At 40.6% G+C, this 16828-nt stretch overlaps 2 protein-coding genes across 2 annotated transcripts; both read right to left on the bottom strand.

Moving 5' to 3' along the window:
- Positions 1-2393: 2393 nt before the first annotated feature.
- LOC131688139 (uncharacterized) lies at positions 2394-4184 on the bottom strand. Its single transcript, XM_058972291.1, has one exon. The coding sequence runs from the start codon at positions 4182-4184 to the stop codon at positions 2394-2396; it is 1791 nt and encodes a 596-aa protein (XP_058828274.1).
- Positions 4185-4285: 101 nt separating this feature from the next.
- On the bottom strand, positions 4286-6598 carry LOC131688138 (uncharacterized). Its single transcript, XM_058972290.1, has one exon. The coding sequence runs from the start codon at positions 6596-6598 to the stop codon at positions 4286-4288; it is 2313 nt and encodes a 770-aa protein (XP_058828273.1).
- Between the last annotated feature and the right edge of the window lie 10230 nt (positions 6599-16828).

Raw genomic sequence — 16828 nt, 5'->3', positions numbered from 1 at the left:
ACAGGTGTTTCTTCTTCGATTTAACACTGGTTACGATGAAACCTCCTGTTCTTCTTAATCGAACAACACGTGACGGTTCTATGTTGAATTTACACGGACACTTTATTTCTTCAGTGAAAGATCGCGGGTACATTAAAAACAGGACCGATCGAGGTGATAATTTTATTGCAACTGATTCTGGTATACTCGTGTGCGCTATCATATATTCCTTCGGTTATCACCGTTCTTATCTCACTACTACTGTACAGTGTATACAGTACAAGTGTGTTGCGAGAGTGAGTTCCTCTGGCGATCATGTCTGAGAGTTATGATCATTGCAGGGTGGGTTCGCTAGTCGAACATATCAGATTAAATTAATCAAAGTATTTTACACCGGCCGCCTTGAAATACAACCGGGATTTCAAACTATTTGTCGAGTAATTGCTATTCCTTAATTACTATTATAGAATAATGTGCACATTGGAATTTTAAATTTGGTATAATCTGCTGCATTCGGCTTCCCTGGGTTAAAGCGACTCCAGCGCTGGCTTGTTGCAAATAATGTCCGATTGGTGGATGTCGACGGCTTGACTCCCTGGTGAAATGCTGCTATACGTGAACTCGTTGCTGATGCTGTATTTCGGATAATCTTGTGGGCATGTCCTAAATCGTGTTAATCGGCCTTGTACCGATATTCGTGTGTGGTCTTGAAGTAACGTGTCGAAGTGGCGATCCTTATGGGGTTGCACTCCCCGGCCGCCGTGGTGGGATTCATTACTGAAACAAAGAAGGGCGATTTTTTACATGAATTTAACAATTTAACAATTGCTTCCCTGGAGCGGAGGCTAGCGCGCCTCCACGGGCGCCTTCACGCCGATGATGATAACGGTGGCTTCATTTCTCTTGACGTAAGTGATGATGTGACAGGAGCTGTCTAATGCCTTACATGGCTGGTTGATGTTTGTGATTCTTTTGATGACATGATGACGAATTTCGGATTTTCATGTGACGATGCACATGCTGATGAGAATTTCGGATTCGCGAATGCGTAACGGTGCGGTTTGCTGATCCAAATCAAGGAGCATGGAACCACGTGTAGTGACGACCGCGGGTTCCTCGTGTAGATGATTCTGTCCTGACGATTATGAATAGCAAACCAAACGCAGTAATTCGGCTAGACCCAGTGATGTGGCCATCATCACAAGGACGATCCGAGGTGAACCGGAGGAATGGTAGTTGCTGAGTTGAGTGAAGGACAGTCATCTGGACATTCGGAACAGGGATGAGCAGCAGCCTTTCTGGTAGTGTCCAAGGGAGCCAGCGGCTACCCAGGGACGGACGACAACTATGGGAGACGAACATTCCATGAGATTTTTGATAATTTAGTACAAAACAAACACTTAACTGGTTAACTTAACTGGCGTTCTTGCGCCTTCGATGAGGGAGACTCAGATCTCCGCTTGAGCTGATTGGTTGTCGTTGTCGCGGATGGGCAGGATGCAAATTTTTGATATTCCCCGAGTAAAGCTACCATCCTTTGTTTTCACCGTAACAACACGGATATTTCCGTCGCTGCCCGAAGTGATATACGTATACGTCCAAGAGCCCACTTGAGTGGAGGAATGTTATCTTCCTTAACCAAAACCATCGTCCCCACGAACAAATTGTTTCGTTGCCTTGTCCATTTGGTTCTGTTATGTAGATTGGACAAGTATTGCGTTGACCATTTGGCCCAGATGTGCTGTAGAAACTCTTGTGCTTGTTGCCATCGAGATAGCCGGGTTGCTGGAACCTCCTTCAGTGCTGGCTCGGGCACTGCCGTCAGCGGCCGTTGTATTAAAAAATGCCCCGGTGTTAATGCCTCGAAATCTGACGGGTCGTTGCTCAGCGGAGTGAGAGGCCTTGAGTTTAAACATGACTCTATTTGCACAAATACCGTTTGCAGTTCATCCGGAGTCAAAATCTTCAATCCGATCGTCCTTCGGAGATGCTGTTTCATCGATTTGACTGCAGCCTCCCACAAGCCGCCAAAGTTAGGAGTTTTTGCTGGAATGAACCGGAATTCCATGCCGGAATCTGCAGCTTCGGAGATGATCGACTGTTGTGATTGTTGCGACAGAAAGGTTTGGCGGAGCTCGTCTAGTTCACGTTTTGCCCCCACGAAGTTACTGCCCTTATCACACATGATGATCGTTGGTTTGCCACGTCTGCCAACAAATCGTTTCAGAGCGGCTAAAAATCCTGGCGTCGTCAGATCTGCGACCATTTCGATATGGACCGCCTTGGTCACCAAACACACAAATATGGCAGCGTAATATTTCACAGGAACTCGTTGGCGATTAGGGTATTTGATGAAGAACGGACCACAGTAGTCTACCCCCACACGGAGAAAAGGCGGTGCTGGGGTCACACGTTCAAAAGGCAGGTCTGCCATCAGTTGTTCGTGAACCGTCGGTTTGTTGCGAAAGCAGGTTACACAACGGTGTATTGTCTGCCGGCCAAAATCGGTCACGAACGCTGCCAATGAGCAGTTGCTGACCGGCATGTAACAATTTGTAGTGATAATGAAGCATTACTAGTGACGTGAACGGATGATTTTTATCCAACACTATCGGATGCTTTCTGCGAACTATACCATCCAGCATTATCGGATGAAAAGTGTTAATGCGAGACGTCGATTTGACTTGGCCCTTTCGTTGCAAATCCAGTAGTTCCTGTTCGAAACACTCTCGTTGAGCGAGTCTCACAAGATGAAGTAGAGCTGATTCTCGTTCTGCATAGGTTAGAATCCCAGACCTTCGATTGTTGTGAGTCCTCTGTTGCGCGTTGTGCTTCCATCTGAGAAGCCATGCAGTGATTCTCACTAGACTTGTCAGCGATGATCTGAGGCTGAAGATTTCGTTCGGCGGAGACATATTGACTACCACGGACACAGCCGAATTTTCTTCCAGCACAGTTGGGTCGACACCTGCCACGGTTAGGTGAACATTTTCTGGCCAACTGTCTTCGTTTCCTCGCATCCACGGTGCTCCATTCCACCATAGGGGATCTTCGTTCAGCTGATCTGCAGTAATGCCACGAGATAGTACATCTGCTGGGTTTTCTGTGCCTGGTACATGACTCCACACGCCACCTCTAGTAGCATGTTGTATTTCCGATACTCTGTTCGCAATGAATTGCTGCCACCGTGATGGACTCGATGACAACCAATATCGGACTATCATAGAGTCGGTCCAGCAGTATGGTCGAGCAGTTATTTTCAGACTGGTAACCACCTTTTCATAAAGATGAGCGAGTAATAGTGCGGACGACAGTTCTAATCGCGGAATCGACTGTTTCCTTTTCCATTTCTTTAAGTCTTCAAGCGGTGCAACCCTTGATTTTGCCACTAGCAAGTGGGACGTGACACTTTCGTCAAAATGCTTGCAGCACAGGTAAATACATGCTCCGTAGGCCTTAATAGATGCATCACAAAACCCGTGCAATTGCAATGACAGACAATCCTTGCTGAAAGCGACCCAACGTGGAACTTGCAGATTCACTAAGCTATCCAGACTTCTCCGAAAGTTGCTCCATTGCTTTTGCAAGTCTTCAGCAAGAGCATCGTCCCAAGATGCCTTCTGTCTCCAGAGGGATTGGACGAATATTTTTGCTGTGGTGACTACTGGGCTGACTAGTAAAAGCGGGTCGAATAGTCGGGCCAAATCTGATAGAACAGTTCGTTTACAAATTTCAGAGTGATTCCAGGTAGGAACCTTGAATTTGAAGCTGTCTACCCTAGGCTCCCATACAAGTCCTAGTGTCTTTATTGTAGCACTGGAGTCGTCTAACTCGAATGATGTACGATCATCTTTACAGTCGTCGGCAGCACAGTTTGAGCTCCACTTTCGAAGCGTGGATCCACCTCCGCTGAGAAGCGTTTGAATATCAGTACACAGTTGAACACCTTCATCGATGCTGTCAACGCCAGACATCATGTCGTCGACATAAAAATCTTCTGCCAACACCTTTGCCGCCTCCGGGAACCTATCTCCATCAAGTTCCGCCAATCGTCGCAAACACTTCGTTACGAGATAGGGAGCAGATGCTGTCCCATAAGTAACGGTTTGTAGCTCAAAAACACGAATGAACTCGTTCGGAGTGTTTCTCCAGAAGATGCGTTGTAACTGACAGTCGTTGGGTTGGACTTGTACCATTCGATACATTTTCTCAATGTCTGCAACTACTGCATATCGGTGAAGCCGGAACCGCATGACTATTGAAACGAGATCATCCTGTACAGTCGGTCCTACCATTAGCGCATCGTTTAAGGAAATTCCGCTACTAGTCGAGCACGACGCATCGAACACCACGCGCAACTTGGTGGTCGTACTGTCAGGTTTGAGTACACAATGATGTGGAATATAGTACTGCTGCGTTGTAGACTCCTCGAATCACGCACAGTTGTGCGGTCGAAGTAGACTTCACAGGCGGATTCCTCAACGGAATGGATACTATTAGAACGGCAGGTTTCTAGCTCCCAGAATTTGGTTAACAAGTCATCAACTCGTTCGCTACATGCACTTGCTACCACTGGCCTGAAATGGTTCGATAGATTTGGAATTCTACCACAGATTATCCATCCGAACTCTGTATTTTGCATAGCAGGACCGTCTTCTCCGAGCTTAAATTTATCCGCTGTCAACACGTCGAAAAATAATCCAGCCCCGATTATTATATCGATTGATCCTGGCTCAAAGTAATTCGAATCGGCTAAAATCACTCCTTGGGGAAGTGCCAAACTGCTAGTATTGATCTTCGTGGTTGGAAGGTCCTGAGTGACTTGTGGTAGCACGTATAAAGTCTCCTCCTCCACAAAACCAGATACTCGGGATCGAATACGAGCAACGACAGACTGTTTACATTTCTTCGTGGCTTGTCCAATTCCACTTATCGAAAGAATTTCTCGAGACCGTTTGAACCTAAGCTGCTGCGACAGATTTTCTGATATGAAACATAACTGAGAGCCGCTATCAAGCAAAGCTCTAGCTAGGGTAGAATTTCTATAATGGTCTTCAAGTATCACGAGTGCGGTTGCAAGCAAGACCGTTCGTGATGCCTTGGTTTCACTAGCGGAGAGGACAGCGTTGTGGCTTGTGGTTGTGTCTGTATTGGGTGGCGTTTGAACTTGTCTACTTGAAGTAGCAACTGAGAAGGAATTTGTGTTGGGTTGATTGGGTGGTGGTTGAAGAGTTTGTGTTGGTTTCTGTGTGTATGAGGTTGAGTGTGTCTGGGTCGAATGTGGGTTTTGCGAGTTCGGCTGCGATTGCGGTAGCTTATTCGATTGTGCAGCTGATGAATTGCTTCCAGTCTGGGTTGAACCTTGATGCAGCATCGTGTGGTGTCGTTGTCCACACAATCGACAGGAACTGCGAGAGCATGATTTGGAAATGTGACCTCGAGATAGACAGTTAAAGCACAGTCGACCAGTTTTCACCGCGTTTCTTCTCTCCTCCATCTTCATGGATTTGAACTTCTTACACTGGAAACTTTGATGTTGAGGCTCGCCGCAGAATGGACACGCTATTTGAGTTGACCCCGCATAGCTATTGAACGCCCGTGATTTCTTCTTGGAATCATGTTGCTGGGAACTGGATCGTTCGGGAGTAACGGATTGTAGAACAATACAGTGGTTTTTAAGAAACTCCAACATGGCGGTATATCTGGGCACTTCTCGTGATCGGTGTTCTGTTTCCCACAAGCGTAGTGTTGTTGTGTCCAGCTTACTCGCTAGTATATGTGCCAATATTGTACTCCATTCGAAGGTATTTTCACCCAACTTGTGCAGCATCTGCAAATGCTTATCGAAATCATTTATCACATGGTTCAAGGATTCAAAACTCTCCCTTTCCATAGGTTCGATCGATAACAGCGCGTCGAGATGAGATTTTACAAGAAGTTTTTTGTTTTCATACCGGGACTCCAACGACTTCCAAGCTATCGAATAGTTCGCCACTGACAGTTCTATCGATCCAATTTCTTGCAGAGCTTCCCCTGACAACGACGTGCGAAGGTAGGTGAACTTGTCAATCTCAGTGAGCTGTGCGTTGTCTGAAATCAGATTCTTAAATGTGTCCCTGAAGGTGATCCAATCTCTCAAGTGTCCACCGAATGTTGGAAGCTTCAGCTCTGGGAGTTTTACACGCATCATTGATAGAGAAGAGCCCTGCTGGTTGGTTGATTCGACAGGCACCACACTAGAACTCGATCCGGAGGGAATCATTAGACCTTGCATCGATTGCTTTATTGCGAAGTACTCGTTGATGAAATCTTTCAGAACCTTTTCATTCTCTTTCACCTTCTTTGCCTTCGTTCTCGCCGTCCTAACCGCATGATCTTCTTCAGATTCATCAGCATCCACGAAATCTTCGTCAAAGTCTGTATCCTCCAATATCAGGTCGATGCGCATTCGAACTTCACAGAATAAGTCGTAGATTTCATCCAGTTTCTGAATTCGTGCTGCCAAAGATCGCTTATCGAGGTGCTCTTGGTAGTTTCGAACGAAGTCCTTCATCACGTCCATCACATTTCGCACTTGCCGTTCTTGCTTGGACAGTCGTCGCAGCTCGTCATTAGACATTTTGCACCTTTCTAATCACACCGCACTATTCACAATTTGACCGACCGACTGATATAACCGAAAACCGCTCGCAAATTGACAGAACCCACCGACTGACAGACAATCACAGAATTGAAAAAACTCTCAAAATAATCCAACCAACAATAGAAACTTAACTCAGATAATCATCACACCCAATATTTCCTTTCATCAATGAAACGCATAACGTGCAATTTACATCCATTTATTTGTCACAAGAGCAAATTATCACCATGTGTGAATCTCACCTTTGCAATGGCGGACGTCTGACCATGCTTTCAGGACGCCACCCAGACAAACCTTTTTCCCTTGCTACTTATCTGCAGTTTTAGGTGATGATGATCCTCTTCATGCGACGAAGTTCGAATTGTCAATTCCCGATGATGAATGTCCTCAGCAACTTGCCCTTCAACGATACATGCACTTAACCGTCGATCAGCAACAATAGCACAATGCCGCTTTTGTTAGCGAATTTCTTCCCGAATTGATCGCGTTTTTCACGGTCTTCTTGCGATCATCCGGTTCGAAGGACCAGAAATGTTTCTTCTTCGATTTAACACTGGTTACGATGAAACCTCCTGTTCTTCTTAATCGAACAACACGTGACGGTTCTATGTTGAATTTACACGGACACTTTCTTTCTTCAGTGAAAGATCGCGGGTACATTAAAAACAGGACCGATCGAGGTGATAATTTTATTGCAACTGATTCTGGTATACTCGTGTGCGCTATCATATATTCCTTCGGTTATCGCCGTTCTTATCTGACTACTACTGTACAGTCTATACAGTACAAGTGTGTTGCGAGAGTGAGTTCCTCTGGCGATCATGTCTGAGAGTTATGATCATTGCAGGGTGGGTTCGCTAGTCGAACATATCAGATTAAATTAATCAAAGTATTTTACAACAGGGATGCTACATTGAAATCTGTGTTTCGGTCAAAAATATCTTTTTACCATCTGTAATAACTGAAACAGGAAAAAAAATTGTGATAAATTTCCGAAAAATCTGTGAAAAATCCCAATACTTCTAAAAATCTATGAAAATCTGTCAAATTTTCAACAAAATTCCAAAAACCTGCCATCTGTAAAAAAGAATCTGTGATCAAAAATTGTGAAAAAAAATCTGTGACATTACAGAAAAATCTGTGAATATGGTAACCCTGCTAACAAATTAGATATACCTACCTACACATTCACCTCAAACATTAAACCCAAGTGCACAAAGCAAAATGAGTCAACGTTGTTGATGATTGTAGAGCGAAGGAACAACTAGTACAACGACACTATGATAACCGTGTTTGCAAATGGAGCTCGAATGTACAAGCGATTTTGTGTTCGAATAATTGTGTTCGAGATTGTACATAAAAGTGTGCTGGAAACGAGCACAACACAAAAGAAAGCATACTGTTTGAACGGACAAGCTCAGTCGCGTCTTTGACGACACTGGGTAGCGTACCTCCACAGCCAGTGTAACGGACTTCTAACTCAGCTGTACTGGCTGTGAAAATACACAGCGCAATGATCTGCTCAGCCTGCCGTTCAACAGGCAACTGAGTTTGTCCGGCTAAATCCGTTCTATAAATAGTCGATGATGACGTCATTTATGGAAGCGTAGCTTGCTAGGTACACAAATCTGTCGTACCGGACTTGGGAAGCGCTATCTTCTGTATGTAAATGCGCGATATTTTGACTAGGTTGCACATTATTTAAATTTTTAATGCCATGATATAAAAGATCAAATCATTTGAAAATTTATCGTGAGATGACTGAATTATATACGTTTAAAATTGGACCGTTATATACCATTTTTGTAGAATTTGCAAAGTGCACCCCCAAATCGAAAACAAAGGCGTAGTCCTACGTCAAAATCATTTTCAGCAAATATTGAAATTTATCCAATTTGTCGATGAGTAGTTCTATGTTTCATAGGCATTCAACTTGTTCCAACTTCGCTTCCTGTTCGAAAAATGTCTCTAATCCGTATTTCGATACATCCCTTAAAAGCGAGCCATTGGATAATTAGAAATCTTTGTGTTATGATTACGCGGTGCTACAGTGATTTTGTAGTGAGCTAGTACAGGCTGTAGATCTCATCGTATGCAACACAACATAATATATGAAAAATGTTTTATGACTCTTTTTCGGAACTTTCAGTACGGTCATTTTTCAACCGATTTTAAATATTTTCTGGAAAGAAGAAGAAATTACCTTTCCAATGGTATGCTATGTTGCTATGAAAAATGTCAGATTTTTTTTAATTAGAATCTTGCACGCATGAACTCTTAAGGGGTTGTTGTTGGAGACGAACCACTGCGACCAGCTCTATTGTCTCGCAGTATACGATTCTATAATTATATCTGCTGCTATGTTTTCCAATTTCAAGTTGAATGTTCGCAGACATACTTTTGAATGTATTCGTAATCGGGCAAAATAAATATTTTTTGAAAATTTTATATTTTATATTTATTCTTTTTTTTCTAAAACATTTGAATATCGGTTGACTGCGTAGAACATTTTTCGTGCCGAAAATCCTCAAAATTAGTTTTTTTGCTATAAATCGAGATTTGATCAAACGTAGGTTTGTGTTGTATTTAACCAGACCTACAACCTTTAACAGGCCACTTTAAAAGTACATCCAGTTTTTTTTTTATTTTGTGGCACCGTGTAATTAGTGAAATGAATATTATTGTACGATATTCAACTGAATAAATAACATGGATTTTGGAATGATTTTTCTCTGTTCAACATGAGTTGCTATTAACGAGTTAACTCTGACTGTAGGTCAATGTGTTATTGAATGTTATACATTTTAATATTATCAGTGACAGCTCAATAAAACAATAAAGTACGGTATTAACCCTCCAGCAGTTACAAAACATTCTACATTTAGGCACCCATATGAAGCTCTAAGACTATTTCGCCTGAATTTTAGAACGTTGTACGGAAGGCTGAGAATTTGGCATAATTTTGCAGGAATATTCAGATAGGACCGGAAGCAACCAAATAGTAATTTTAATGTAGTCTAAATTACAAACTTTAACGGAAAACTCGTAGTTTTGTAATTGTTTTCGTTTATTTCAGTTATTTTTCAATGCCGCATTCAAAGGTTATATACTTCAAAGTGGCCAAATTGTTCTTAATCTCGTTTCCCACTTTACACATTTTCTTTAATCTACTTTTTGAAACCGATAGTCCATTTTCCACAGCAATCAGTAACCGTTCCCATCCGTGCGATTGCGATTCGGAACTGTGATGTTGGGTAGCCTGATCCACGATGGTGGTACAAAAGTTGGTAGATTGGACCAATTGAATGCTCCGTCTGGCGATGATCCGTTCGAGCCTCCTCCAGGTATCTGAATCGGAAGTGGTAAAGGGACCGCTTCCAGACCCCCTGGAATAGGCCTACCAAGGAGATGTGCCGGGGAAGCAACTGCTAAAGCTATCAACGCGAAAATTGAAGCGACGAGAGTGTTCATCTTAATGCTTTGGTCTAGCACTGTACTTTTGGGGACAAAAACGAACGCTTTTAAAGGGATCATTCGTGTAACCGGCTTAATCGTCATATTTGCTCAATTGTTTCTATAACACGTGCTTCGGCAAACAACTTTAATGCTTGACGTTAGAAAACAAAGTTGTTTTATATGCAAATTTCTCACCGGCTTGGCAGTTGAGGTAAAATAGCACGAAATAAAAGTGAAATTCGCCAAATCCATTAACACAATTCAACATTCTCCAGATCATGCTGACCTGCATTTGCCAAAATTAACTAGCGTAGGAGAGACCTCTTACAAGTTCGTGACCTCACACCGATTGACATATTTTACTCTGAATCCTCGTGATCTTCGTTATGGGCATTCGAAAAAAAATGCTTTGAGTCATTCATTAAGGCCCTCGATCTTCTTCACAGATCAGTTCGGGCTCACCCGGTGCGAACGAGAGTAAATCAATAAAAATACAGTATACACGAGAGATTTGGCAAAATTCGCGGCGAAGGAGGACCACTGACTGCTGGGATGAGGTCAGCTGTTTAGATGCTACGATCAAGCCAAACCGTACGGCGCTGAGCGTGTAATTTGAACCTGACCGAAGCTGGAACGCGGAATGAAGTCGATACTGGGCGCGTTTCGCCTGTCCGCAAAGATCGATCAAAGTCGTTGATCTGGAGCTATTGATAAACTGTGGAGAGATGAAAAAACATGGCGTTCATTTCATTGTCCGACGTTTTCGTATATCTCTCGTGATGGTTTGCAAAGCGCCCCGATACGAAATTAATGACTACCGCAAATTTGGTTAATTTACTCCCCCACGGGTTACATTTCGGAACCGATTGAGCTAATTGAAAATGAAATTTGAGTTGATTTTTATTTTGGTGAAAACAACCGCATTTTTTTTTGATTTACCTAAATTTGACCGTTGCGTTGGGGAAAACATGCCAATTTCAATAAGTTTTTATGTTTTTTTACGTTGCACGAGTCAATAGATTTCGATTTTTTTGTAATTTTTGGCAGAAATAATAGCAATAAAGTATAATGATGAGACTGATTTGATTCGAATTAAATTAAACAGTAACACTTAGGGACCGTTCATATACCACATGGACAAAAATACTTTCAAGCGTGAACAAGTCGTGTATTACTACCCCCTTCCCACGATGTCACCTGGACTTTTCTGATTTTTTATGAGCAATTTTACAAAAAGTATTGGACAAATGTCTTCGACTAGGTTGATGCTGGATATGATCCGGACATCGTTACAAATTTTTCCACAGAATATCAAAAGTTTTCGTCCTAATGAATTATGAAACATATATACGTCCAGGCGGATTTAAAGCAATAAAAGGCTCCCAGGCTAAAAATTGTATACGGCTACCGGAAAATGAACGGTAGAAGGTAAATTTGAGCAGACATCGTTGCCAGTTTCCGAAACATGCTTGGTATGGCAGGTGATTTGCACATGTGAGCTGAAAAACAACATTTTCGTGACAACTGGCACTGAAAATCAAAATATTTACGTCCAGGAATGTTTCCAAAAAAGCGTTATACCTTTTTTGAAGAAACCCAGTGCTATTTATCGCTCCTGCTACGAGAAAATGGCCCCGGAATGGTATACCTTCATTAACATGCAGTTGTTATATTTGGCGGCCTCTCAAGAGCAAAAAATAGCCTTCACAAGTAGAGTTACTATATTAAGAGCTAGGCGGACACAAAAGCTGGTAAACTGGCAGCCCTTATTTCAGGAAAAAAAACACTGGCATCCCATGTAAATGTTCAAACTCTAGCCCAATAATTTCATTGTCGTCGTAAGTAAGAACTTTACATGCACGACACGAATAGAAAAACCAATTCGAAGATCTGATGATATGATTTCATACTTGTGCGAATATCTTCTTGTAACAGAAAAAGATGGGTTCTTTTCGTTTCTCTACACTCGATAACACAAGATAAGAGTAAAATAGTTATGACCATAATCACAATACCTTTTCCATATACATCCAAAGAGAACATGTTATATGACGCCATTCTCGATTGGCTCCGGTATTTGATGTGTTCAATTGGCTCCGCTCCGTGTCTCTGCCTAGCTATGAATATAGTAACTATATTCACAAGGAATCTCATCTGCCTATTAGGAGCGGTAACAGATACCGCCACAAGAGATCGCCAGAGTCGCACTATTCCTCAGTCAAGAGAGCATAATGATCTATCGTTGTAAAAAGCGTAACTCTCTGCAGTAATCTTGTAAAAGATTACTTTGAGTGTCTTTTATGGGGCGGGGGGCGTCTAGTGTAGTGGACATAAAAATCGACTTCTTTTTTATCCGCTCAATTGTTACCTTTGAACCTCCTAGACTAATCTCCTCAATCTCGGTGGCCACGCTGAACTTCTTTGTTTTTAAACAGCCACGCATTCCTTGCGCGTATTTGCTGTAACACATGCAGAATTCAATGTATCGACAAATTTTTTTCGAAAAACTGGCAACGATAAAAATACAATGAAAACAATACACTCTAAACTACTTCTACCCAAATTTTCAAGAGAAAATACCCAATGTTTTGTTTTCTACAGCGTTTTTCCGTGATGAAATTTTAAGTCGGACACCCCTTAATAGCGTTTTTCTCGAAACAGCGTTTTTCAAATTGGCGAACACGATAACTAAAAAAATATTCAACGCATGACTTGATCTTTTGTATGAGAATGCACAATATGTGTAGCCTGTCGATGAACCACAGAAAACTGAATAAAAAAAAGTTTCTCCCTATAATTTTGATGAAAAATGAGTCAATTTTACAGTAAAATATGAGATTTTTCGGTTTTCATGAAGCCATTTTCCGAAACTCGATTTTTTTCTATTTTGTTTAGTTCATTGAGTAACTACAAGTCTAAGCTTTACAAATCTTATTGAATCTCCTATCTCAGACAATTTTATCAAGAGTTATCGTGTTCACCGCGGTGCTTCTCAACGAGAAAACGGTTGGACGTCTACTCTTGGAACGTTTTAGGGCAATGCATGACGCGCGGTTCAAATAACCGAACAGAAAAACGAACCTTATCGAACAAGATGTAATTATGCAAAGCAGTCCCATCATATGTCACCCGATACAAGTTTGAAGGAACATACAATTTTGTCCCGTATCAATCTAAATCTTCGCTCATTGCAGCAAGCAATCCTATAAACTGCCCTGCTTCAGTAAATTGACGCGCGAAAAACGTGAATTGGTGACCACACCGTCGATCTCAATTTTGTGGGTGGGCATTTAGTTACAAACCAACCTAATTTGGACTCCTACACATTTTGGACCTTTTTCATACATTTGTCTCCTTAACTGCCAATTCTTCCAAAATCGTTTGGTTTGATGAAGATAATTATTGCTTTAGATTATTTTTTAAGTCTCAGCATCGTTAGTTCATCTCAAATTGCTTCAAATTAATCAAAAATCACAGATGCAATGTCATCGAAAACGATTCATAATTCCACGGTTACCAAAAGAAATCGGGACAAGTGATGCTAGTAATTTTGTCTCCCATTAGATTATGCATTTTATGTATTAGTAATGGTTCCTTTGTAAAGTTACTTAGAAGTATAAAATAAATAGTGCCAAAAATAAATCGGAAAAAATAGTGGCAAATTATTTTAGACACAACTAGATTTTTTTCTTAATAGCAGTTTGTTGATTAAATTAGAACAACTTCTATGTAAATAAAACATAATTAATAAATTGAGACTTTGTACTACTGTGCATTATGTCAAATTATAGTACACTCATACTCTAATTCAAATTACATTATAATACAAATGATATATGGAAAGAGGCTAGGGCATCAGGGTACCATACGAATTGAGAACTGGACGAAAGAACGTGGATAGTCAGTAGAGTGACAAGAAAAAATGACCCCTATCGGCCCACCCCTGACTCGATTTCTTGTCCCATCAGGAGTACTTTCTCCAAATTTGAAGCAACTCGGACAAGTCTAACTACCGGACCAACGTGCCTGAAGTTTGTATGGGATTGTTCGACAGTTTACATGTAGAATATCATGTAAATTGTCGAATAGCTCACATTTTCGCCGCTAGGTGGCAGTGTATGCATCAAATTATCACTATAAGTGAAATTATGAAAGATAATTTAATTGTTCGGATAAATTATGGAAAACAATACATACTATTGAGCTGAATCTAAATATTATTTCACAAAACTCTGTAGTTCGTGCGAATCGAGTACCAACTATGCACTGCTAGGCCCCATGCAAAACTAAATCAGACATCACTTCATTAAAAGTCTTATAACTTTTTTAAACAAACCCGGATTGACTAGCAGTCTTCCACAATGCTGTAGACAATTAAATTATCTTTCACAATTTCACTTACAGTGATGATTCGATGTATACAGTACTACCTAGCGGCGAAAATGCGAGCTAGTGAGTTTTCTCCATGTAAATTGTCGAAAAGTCCCAAATTTGGAGCAAGTACTTTTGGTGAGACCAGCGTTTCCAATGTTCCAGATTTATCTGGAAGCTTCCAGATGTTTCCCAACTAAACAGACATTTGTTCAAACCAGACATTCTGCCATTTTTTTTAAATTTGCCAGTTTTTTTCAGATATTCTGAATTCTACGTTACACCCCAGAGGGAATGCCATTATTCAAGATTTATCTGGCACAGCTAGAGTTTTTTAAGCTTCTAGCAAAAAGACAAACATCTCATTATACCAGATTTTTAAATTGTAGAGGTTGTTACACGCAAATTTTGGAAATCTGGGTCATATTTTCCCAAACAAAAATCGATTAATGTTCTATGAAGCCCCAAATTTCGATGACTTTGAGGTCGCTATCAAGTGACTGATTTTGCCAGACATTTTTATTTGAACTGCCAAATTTTCTTTGAAACATAGTGGCAACCACGGGTGGGACTAGAAATCGAGTCAGGGGTGAGCCGATTGGGTTATCAAAAATTCATTTTTTTCTGGGCAGTCTATTATACACCAAGCCCTCTGTCTAACAAAGCAGTTTCATAGCGCACTAGAAGTGTTCTTGAAGAAGACAATCATAAAATATCAACACTTATGGTAGTCTTATATAAGCTTTAAGCAGCTTTTGAACACCAGTATAAGAATGTATTGATAAGACCTAAAAGTTTTAAGAAAATCTTGGAATATACTCTTGAGAACCTTAAGTATGGATCTGTCGTCTTAAGAGAGATTTATGATTTTCTTGAAGCAGTGTTGCTAATGAAGCTAATCTTGAAGATATCTTCACCTTCTTCTTGGCCAAGGCGTGGGGATACTTGACCAAGAGAATTTTGAAAAATCATAGCAAAAAAATGACTTAAAACTTACTCTAATTATTTTTTCCCTATTGTTGATATCCTTTGGTAGCAGTAAAAAAAATTAAAGGGCTGCATTTGATAAATTTCGATGTTTTAGTGCATTTCCTTTTAAGGATTAACTGTACTGCTTGCATTGCATGTTCCCATGTCACGAAATCAGTCCTACTATTATTAGCGTTTACTAATACTAAAACATAAAGACTTATGTTTGAGGTGGATTTTTTTTATGGCGTGATTAACATTAACAGTAGATACCAAACCATAATAAATATCAGGAATTTTGTATCTTTCTTCAGCTAATTGCCACTTGGTCAAGTCTCCCCAACATTAGTTATTGCGTTCAATGCCATGCAAATTCTAGTAACAGCTATTCCAATGTTCCAATTTATGTAAAATCAGTTCTCTGCTTCACAAGGATTAAGATGGTATATTAGTACATTAATAGTAGTTAGTTGTCGAGTAGATATGTCCATACAAAGTTTGATAAAAAGTTACATCATTCAATGCAAATTTAATTTCACATAATATTTTCTGTAAGGAAAGGATTTAGCATAAAAATATTTTTGAAAATTTTTTTAGAATCGAATAGAAGACGCCATAGCCAAAAATAGAATTTTGCGCTTGGTCAAGTCACCCCATGTTCCCCTACATAGCAGTTAACGATAAAGAAAACTTTTCTCTTTAGTCTACTGCCAACATCTGTGATTTGCGAGCTACGGTTTGTCTGGAATTTCCATTCAAAGTGAATTTTGTCAGTTGGCTTCTAAGCTGTAATCAAATGTTTGTCGAGAATTGGAACGTAGCTTCACCGTTTAAAACTACAGTTTGGATGGGACTTTTTAAAAACATATACAGTGAAGACCCGTTTTTATCAGCCCCTTGGCGAATTTTAAGCTGATAAAACAGGGACATCTATAAAATCGATATTTTTCTGTCTTTTTAATAAACCGATGCTCTTAAAATATTCTTCTTTGGTCCTTAGATTTAGCCTCGCTACTTTTTCTGATTATTTACTTAAAGTTTCCCTTGAGGGGGTCTGACAGTGCAAAATTTAAAAAAAATAATATTTTTATTTTTTGCATTTTGCATGCATTTTTGCATAAGAAATATGTGCCCAAGAAAGGAGTTACTCGAATTCAACTTGGTTCGTCTGCTAGGCCATTAAACTACCAACTATCAATTTTCATGTGAAGCTGATGAAATCGGGTCAAAAAGCTGATAAAATCGAGGGGGCTGATAAAATCGGGTGCTGATAAAATCGGGTCTCCACTGTATTTTTTTAAAATATATTTGACATGGCTCAATACGTTAGCTCAACTGAGCCGTGGATCTTCGTGTTTTTACAATATATAAAAGAGAAAAAATATCGCAACAACCTGTTCGTCGGATCTT

Source organism: Topomyia yanbarensis, chromosome 3 (genome assembly GCF_030247195.1).
Source record: "Topomyia yanbarensis strain Yona2022 chromosome 3, ASM3024719v1, whole genome shotgun sequence".
Taxonomy (NCBI): Eukaryota; Metazoa; Arthropoda; class Insecta; order Diptera; family Culicidae; genus Topomyia; species Topomyia yanbarensis.
This window is presented reverse-complemented; position numbering and strand designations above follow the sequence as displayed.

Bases quoted from the DNA above. Each gene is read 5' to 3' on its own strand.
- LOC131688138 (XM_058972290.1), bottom strand. From the start codon at position 6,598: ATGTCTAATGACGAGCTGCGACGACTGTCCAAGCAAGAACGGCAAGTG.
- LOC131688139 (XM_058972291.1), bottom strand. From the start codon at position 4,184: ATGTATCGAATGGTACAAGTCCAACCCAACGACTGTCAGTTACAACGC.